Source organism: Anoplopoma fimbria, unplaced genomic scaffold (assembly GCF_027596085.1).
Source record: "Anoplopoma fimbria isolate UVic2021 breed Golden Eagle Sablefish unplaced genomic scaffold, Afim_UVic_2022 Un_contig_13677_pilon_pilon, whole genome shotgun sequence".
Lineage (NCBI taxonomy): Eukaryota > Metazoa > Chordata > Actinopteri > Perciformes > Anoplopomatidae > Anoplopoma > Anoplopoma fimbria.
In genome coordinates, this window is record NW_026554442.1 from 29 (window position 1) to 8,071 (window position 8,043).

The 8,043-nt window shown below is 41.9% G+C and overlaps 1 protein-coding gene across 3 annotated transcripts; it reads right to left on the reverse strand.

Annotated features, from left to right (window-relative positions):
* Nucleotides 1-1,391: 1,391 nt before the first annotated feature.
* Nucleotides 1,392-6,463, reverse strand: LOC129088629 (ubiquitin carboxyl-terminal hydrolase 37-like). Of its 3 annotated transcripts, none has more exons than XM_054595963.1 (15): nt 6,419-6,463; nt 6,070-6,225; nt 5,868-5,935; nt 5,606-5,708; nt 5,274-5,485; nt 4,953-5,084; nt 4,716-4,839; nt 4,461-4,612; nt 4,037-4,136; nt 3,841-3,917; nt 3,519-3,627; nt 3,353-3,413; nt 2,761-2,918; nt 2,376-2,610; nt 1,392-2,129 (listed from the first exon to the last, which is right to left on the reverse strand). In XM_054595963.1, exons 1-14 carry the CDS (start codon nt 6,449-6,451, stop codon nt 2,605-2,607), a joined length of 1,491 nt encoding a protein of 496 aa, XP_054451938.1. In that variant the 5' UTR covers nt 6,452-6,463; the 3' UTR covers nt 1,392-2,129; nt 2,376-2,604. The 3 variants fall into 3 exon arrangements, with proteins under 3 accessions (XP_054451938.1, XP_054451939.1, XP_054451937.1); XM_054595964.1 differs by lacking the exon at nt 1,392-2,129 and adding an exon at nt 2,170-2,251 and having other exon boundaries at nt 5,606-5,705; XM_054595962.1 differs by lacking the exon at nt 1,392-2,129 and adding an exon at nt 2,170-2,251.
* Nucleotides 6,464-8,043: the final 1,580 nt, after the last annotated feature.

Here is an 8,043-nt window from a genome sequence, read left to right on the forward strand (position 1 = left end):
AAAATCTTAAACTGCCTTTAAATATTAGTGTTGGACAAATAAAGTTCAAAGTAAGTGAACAGTATAGATGAGTTTAGTGTCAGTAAGCCTTTGTGCTGAAACATGTTGGTTAGATGGCTTTAGGAAACGATATATCCACCAACTGTTGTCTGAGGTTCAGGAAATGTGTCACATCGTGAGCAGTAAACTGTGATAAATCAAACTGTTCAAAAAAATTCACCATATGAATCTTTGTATGAGGATATAAAAAATGGCAGATATTTGGCACAGTTTTAAAAGTCTCCACATTTGTGTTTTTGCTCAAGACTTTTAGATGTGAAATAACTGGAAATATTAACATTTTAACAGTGAATGAGAGAGCTTTAGGGCTCTGTTAGTGCTTTGAGCGAGATTACTCAGTTTTATGGCCTAAATGTGCAAAAGGACAAAAATATCTATGTTTTAATGTATCAATTTTGTTTCAGAAGGGACATTTGGGAGGCTTATAAGGGCTAAAGTGTGAAATGTTTGCATAAAGCAGAACAGCAGAAGGTTAGAGTGGTGATGTCAGCCACTCTGCTCCACTACTGCCCCCTACTGGTCTGGACAGGATCCAACACTGATCCTCTTAGAGTTGACAAACGGAATACTGATCTCAAGATTAGAGTTCATTTTAAGTCAAAATGAAATAAATACACAAACAACAATGTAACTACATCCTGTGTGTTCAGTTAAAATACAAACTTCCCTGGATATTGCTATAAATCACCATCAATATGAATATAAAGCACCCCACATTTATTTTACAGTATCCCAAATATGCTTTCCAGGGCAGATCAGAGTTGAATCACTGAATCCATGGCGATATTATAATACATGAACAATTCCTATAGTTCAAACATTTTAAACATTGTTTTACTTGAGTTGTAATTATTTTAGCCTGAACATATTGGTTAGTGTCAATGGTTATTGGGGAGGATCTATATACATATGTTAAGTTATTATAATCTTCTAATTAATAAAGATTATTAAGGGGTGAAAGGGTCAGTTTTTCAGCAGTTTGTTTGGTTCATTTAATATTATTAAGACTGAATATCATTTGCAATTCACACCTGTGCCATCAGGAAACAACCCTTATTTTCCTTTTATAATTTATCACATCTGGTTTTAGTTTAAAACATAGTTATCAATGAGCAGTGAATAGGTCTGAAATTGAATAGTGGACTTATTAATGTTAGCAGGTTGTGATGAATTTATTTTTAAACCTCTGTTCTAATTCTAACTGCTGTTAAAGAAAAAGTGGTGAATAATTCTGGTCGAAGGTAAACTGCAGGTGGATGGAATATAATAAAACAAACAATGGTAACTTAAAGTTAAAGGGAACTTCATTCACAATTTATTACAGTTCAACAACTTTATGTAACAATGTGTCAGAAAATAAGCAAGTACTGTCAGCATTTCACATCATAAAGATATAAATCATGAAAACGTTTCAACTTTAAAACAGATGAGCATTATACACTTAATACAAATGTGTTTTATAATATTTTACATATCAGTTAGCAGTGTTTGTCAAACACCTGCTGTATATGTTGGTCGTTTGCTTGTTCTTCTTGACATTTTAACACAATAATAATCATTTTGACAGTTATTTTTTTACAGATATATTTGAAGTCGATGCACATCTTGTTTTGTCTTTCTGGTGCTCAGTCAGTTGTTTCATGTTGCTTTGGAAACAAAAGCTGTTTCTAATTCTGTAATCCGGTCACAACTCTGTGCGTGAGGGGCCACGGTCTCAACTCTCTGAGCGTGAGGGGCCACGGTCACAACTCTCAGGGCGTGAGGGGCCACGGTCACAACTCTCTGTGCGTGAGGGGCCACGGTCTCAACTCTCTGAGCGTGAGGGGCCACGGTCACAACTCTCTGGGCGTGAGGGGCCACGGTCACAACTATCTGGGCGTGAGGGGCCACGGTCACACTCTCTGGGCGTGAGGGGCCACGGTCAAAACTCTCTGTGCGTGAGGGGCCACAACTCTCTGTGCGTGAGGGGCCACAACTCTCTGTGCGTGAGGGGCCACGGTCACAACTGTCTGTGCTTGAGGGGCCACGGTCACAACTCTCTGGGCGTGAGGGGCCACGGTCACAACTCTCTAGACGTGAGGGGCCACGGTCACAACTCTCTACGTGAGGGGACGTGAGGGGCCACGGTCACAACTCTCTGGGCGTGAGGGGCCACAACTCTCTGGGCGTGAGGGGCCACGGTCACAACTCTCTGTGTGGAGGAAAACACATTTGGTATTATTCAAACAACATTTGTAGGAGACAGGGTTGGGTGTGACCACACCATTTTAGAGGCAATTAGAGTAAATCAATTCAATGATATCTCATTTATTTACCTCTCTGTATTTATTTCCAGTCAACCCTCCTCCTGTAGGCTGGGGGACCTCCTGCTGCTTCAGGCCACGAGACGAGCTGCTTGTCCATCTCAGAGCACACCTTCAGCACCTGCAGAAAGACAATGGGAAGGGAAACAACAAGCTTACCTGTGAAGTTCCCGTGGCTGCTCACCTGGGCTACATGTTCCTCAGGAGCCCGCCACATAAAGTCCCACTATCCCAGGCTGCTCTACATCTGAGAACAGACACAAAACAGTCAGTCAGGACACAGTTGGTGGATTGAACAATCTGTCTTAACCAGAGAATGTTTGTGTGTTAAATGTAAACAACACTAGAGATAGTTTGGTGTCTGTTTGACTTCAGGATGACAGTGTTGTCCTCTTACCCGTCGCTGGTAGAGCAGGATGTAGGCCGCTCTCTGACGACGTTGGCAGACAGAGGCCCCTGTAGTCTCTATGACCTCGGAGTCATTATAGGTGAGCCAGCGGTCAGCAGAGTCGTCCAGCTGCGCCTCTGGGTGCATCCCGTCACTCACGTAGTGTCCTAACAGTAGAAACATCAACGTTAAATCAGTTGTCTTAACATGAGGAGCTTATGAAGGTTAACCAACTTAGAACTGATGTCTTAGAACAGAGATTCAGAGAATATCAAGAACATGAAATATTTTACAATGTCAATTGTTTTCCTAAAGAAAACAACATCTCCTACACATGATGTAATGGATTACTTTTACATTAACAACAAAAAGTTATTTCTAAAGCAATTTAAAAGGGTAACAGACTCTAAAAAAGGAACAAATTGAGCAATAAGTGACATAACAGATGTCACAAAACATTCGTCCTCTCTCCTCAGTTACAATAAGGAGGGTGACTGTAAACAGATCTTTCTATCTCTGATGAACAGTTATGTATCTTAAATGTGTCTGAAAACCTGACAGAGGACGACCCAATGTGACGTTCAGAGTGAGATCATCTTACCACTGTTCCCTCTGGAGCCTAGATGACTGATGACGCTCACCAGACTGTACCAACCCTCAGCCTGAGAAGAAACAACAACAGTTAGCTACACAAACACACACAAAACACCAGTACACACAGAACTAATGCTCTTTGTATTTGACTTCAGGTGAGTTCATTCTCTTACCTGCTTGGAGGTCACCAACAGCTCCCTGAAGAGCTCAACTGGATCATTGAGCTTCTCCAGCTGCAATGATGGAGTGAAGCGGAAACGCTTCAGATGCAGCATCAGCACTCTGTAGACAGGAAGCAAACAGAAGGAGAGGATGAAAACTTAAGAGCAGTCCCCACAAGATTGTTGATTTGATTGGTTAAAAGTTTTAAATCTAGTCATCAAAAAATCGAAAACTGTACAATGTTCAGTAAAAACATAAAGTAAACATGATATGTGCTCCTTTGAGGTCAGTGGACTACAGGTGAACCAGCTGTGTTGATGTCATGTCACTCACCTGGGCAGGGTGGCAAAGGTGGACTGCTGGCCGGATGTGCTGCCACCGCAGTCACACCTGAAGTCCAGCTCCGCCTCCTGAACAGCAGCACAGAGACAACACACTGTCAGTTATACACTCATGATAACAAACATCGGCAGCGTGTGAGTGTCTGTCCATGTGGTGGTGTCACTGAAGGAGGACAGGTGGATCTTACCATCAGGTAATCCTGGACCATCTGCTGGACTGAACCTCCAGGCACCAGGTTCAGAGACAGGTTAGTGAAGTCCTCCTGTCGGGTAGACCCGGATCCACACCTGCACATTAAAAAGGGACAATACACGTAAAAATCACAGCCACACAGTTCATGACAAAGGCCCAAGTGGACGAGAGGGATTTAACATCTCGCTGACATGACAAGCTAAGTTCCATGCAGAAAGTACACACAAACCACAATAACTAACATAAACCAAATAAATTAAAATGCATTGTATGGAGGTGGAGGCAGATGTTTCAGAGACAGACATCTCATAATATGACCTTGTTGTTCTGTATGTGTAGTGTAAAATCAGTGCTGGATGACCATACTAAAACTGTGGTCGTCCAGCTGAGTGAGATGTGATTTTCTCTTTGGTTTTTACCTCCTGCAGGTCCTGGTCATCTGCATCCTGAAGACCAGGTGGTCCTCGACGGGGCATCTGTAGCTCTTTTTACAGCACGCAGCGACTTCCTGCAGCAGAGGGGACAAACTCCTGATCTGATCCAGGATGGTTGTCAGGAATTCGTGAGCGTCCTGAACACACAGAAAAAAAAAAAAAAAAAGAGGGTTTTCAGCAAATAGAAGAAACAATAAGTAGAAGGTTCAACAACAAGGTCCATCAAACCAGCTGACTCACTTTCTGCCGGTGATCCTGGAACTCAGGTGCCTGATCAGAGAGGGTCCTCTTGAACGAATAGAGGGCCTTGAGTTTGAGCGGTGAGTCCATGGATTTGTGGCACCTCGCAATGTTCAGGAATCTTCTGCAGAAGTCAAAGAGAAAATGGGACCGGTGAGTTTCTACTGTCAGCGCTGTTATTGTTCTCAAGGACAGGAGTGTGTTTTTAGTGTGTGTGAGTGTGTGTGGCTGCTGTACCTGATCAGTTCAGCCTCGGGGATTGAACCCCACACGTCCTCCTGGCTGTTGACGGCCCTGGTGAAGTCCGTCAGTGTGAGCAGGCTCTGGAGGCTGGAGTTCACGTAGCAGATCTGTGCTGGGTTTGGAAACCTGACAAACACAAACACAACACACATCAACATCCAGAAACTCCTCAGCGACAAAATGTAGCTCATTTTCTCTCAGTTATATTGTAGTTTGGATTTGATACATACAGGCTTTTGTTTACGAGACTTCGTAAAAAAACAAATCAACATCTTTATCTCTTGTGTCTGTGTGTTCTCATGCAGATTTACTCACCCAAGCCAGTGCTGCTGAACTCTGAGGCTCTGTGTGCTGGTGAAGGGTGCGACATTGATTTGGAGGATGCGCCTCGTTCTGGCCAGAGTCTGAGGAACAGCCTGGACCGAGGTGAGAACTGGCAGCTCAGGCACCTTGTTGGCTGCCTTCTCGTCATCCTTCGCCTTCTGCTCGTCCTCCTTTTCTGGAGTCGGAGCCACTCGGGATTTCTTCTGTTGGAGAAAACAAAAATTCTTCACGGTTTAGTGAAATATAAAAGCACTTTTTTTTCATAATGTACAAGTCCAGACTGGTGAGAATGTGGTTAATGTGGAGCAGTGTGTGAAACTTACTCTGCAGAAGTCAAACACTCGGCACCTCCAGCGACTCTTCTTCTCTGTTTGTTGGTGTTTTTCTGAGAGTGGTGCTGAGGAGGCTGGAGCATCTGAGACTCTGCTGACAAACACAGCTGGTTATTCTACTGTTAACTTAGTTTTAACTGTGGATAAATCACCTGAAGAGGTTGTTTCCCATACTTTTACTAACACTAACAGGACAAAGTAATACTGACACTGTAAACCCTCTTGGTGAGAGGAGGAGGAAGGATTTTCTTACCTCTGCTGAGGGTCGGACTGCTGTCCACTTTCATCCCCAGTAGGTTTTTTGGGACTTGTTTGTCTCCTCTGTCGAGTAAAAACAAAAACAAACATTAGAATAGGCCATGTTAAGCATCTTTTGTTCCAGAGGTCTAAAAGCACATCTCACAAAATCAAAATCTGTTCCATGATGAATTTCAGTCACTTCCTGTGAAACGTACCACAGGTCGACCAAACAGTCTGTGTTGCCAAGGAGTCCTCTCTTGTCGGTTTTCCGCAGAGGTGTTGGCGTTGGGAGCATCTGAGACGGCGACTCTGGTGATGGAGTGCGGTCTGCTCTGTTTTTCCACTGATGCTTCAGTCGTTTTTCCCTTTTTCTGTGGAGGATAAAGAAAAAGAACCAAATTTAACTGCCAATTCTTTAAAAAGATATTTTGTTCCTTCATGGCTGATATAAACTGACTTCAGAGACAACAGTATCTACAGAACTCTGGTTAAAGATGGAGACATTTCTGATTCATAATGAGGTGTAGAAGCTTAAGACACTGTGCTGCATTTGTAAAAACAAACCTTTCGGCGACAGCAAGGTAGTTCAAACATCATTGCAGATATTTTCTTGGCTAAAACTGTAACTGTAGTAAACTGTAGTACAGGCTGACTGCAGTAAGAGTATGGCAGTTTTATGACAGATTCTGCAGGATGTTCAATGATGTAGTTTACACCACCTGAGGGGGAAATGGTAAAGCACCAGAAAATTTGACTTCTAATTCTAAAGATTTCTAGTAGTAACTCTGACTGAACCAACCAATACACTAGGGGCTACCACTTTTAACAGTGATCTCAGTTACGGGAATGAGAAGCATTAATGCTGCATTCACGTGACGATTAGTGATTATCAATATTTATTCTTCTTGGTCACTGGGGAATTATTTTGTGTGTTGGCTTTGGAAATAAAGTCACACAATTGGAAATGTTGTGCTTAAAAACTAAACACGATTCATATTATAATACTGTTTTTTGTTCTACTCTGCAGAGTTGCTGAACAGAGAACACGACAAAACAATATGATATGATAGTTATGACGATAATATGTCCAATACTGTTTATTATTATTACTATTTAAAAGCCTTTAATCACAAGGTGCACAGTGAGATGACCCTATATGGTTCATATATGGTTCCTATATGGTTCATACATGGTTCCTATATGGTTCATACATGGTTCATACATGGTTCCTATATGGTTCCTATATGGTTCCTACATGGTTCCTACATGGTTCCTATATGGTTCATACACCTTATCGGCCCTCCCAGCTCCATCGTCTCCATGGAGACAACTTAAGCTTCAAGTTTTGGCATTTTATGAAATTTGGCCCGGGCGCCATCTTTTTTGACTTTTTTCAATGTCAAATTTGGAAGATTTGATGCCTTCAAACCCAAACAACAGTGTTTTCGAACCTCTACACTAATTGTTAACACACTCCACACACTTCCCGGGAAATTCAAGACATTCTGTCCAACAAATAATCATTTTAGAAGGAAAAATCATCGAGTGAAAGTAGCTAGCTAGCTAGCTTTCACCAAATCTTGTGTTTTTCACAACATTCATGCTAACATTGTGTGACCTGTTAGGCTTTATACTCAACAAAGTACACAGATTTCTACACAGTGAAGGCTTTTAAGGCTATGAATCAATAAATTCATCACAAGTAAAAGGATAAGATGAATATAAAGTTGTCTTACCTGCACAGTTAGCTAGCTATAGTCTAAGGTGTGTCTCGTTAATCAGTGGTCCACTGAGGCCTGTTTTCAGATCCTCGGTTTTCCACAAATAGTTGAGTGATAAGATAGTTTCGTTTTTCAACAAAATCCGTTTTCCAGTAGATTAAAACTCCAAGAGTTCGTTTCCACAGCGGGGCCTTGCAAGAGGTCAACTCGTGTCCAAGTTCAAATGCAAAGTGAGGAGGCCGAGTGGTCTGCTGACCTTTTATAAGCTCGGTTGCGTCGTCTCCATGACGTTTTCTGACGCACGTGCGTTCGTTGGCGTGAGCAAGACAGCGAGACATTAGTATTATATACATTACATTACATTACATTACAGTCATTTAGCAGACGCTTTTATCCAAAGCGACTTACAATAAGAAAATGTAAAAAAACATATTAAAAAAATCACGTTTGTTAATTAGTTAGATATTT

Bases quoted from the DNA above. Each gene is read 5' to 3' on its own strand.
- LOC129088629 (XM_054595963.1), bottom strand. From the start codon at position 6,451: ATGATGTTTGAACTACCTTGCTGTCGCCGAAAG. The intron at 5,709-5,867 runs GTAAGAAAATCC...TGTGTTTGTCAG, and splicing joins CAGTCCGACCCTCAGCAGAG to CAGAGTCTCAGATGCTCCAG. The intron at 3,918-4,036 runs GTAAGATCCACC...GCTGCTGTTCAG, and splicing joins TGGTCCAGGATTACCTGATG to GAGGCGGAGCTGGACTTCAG.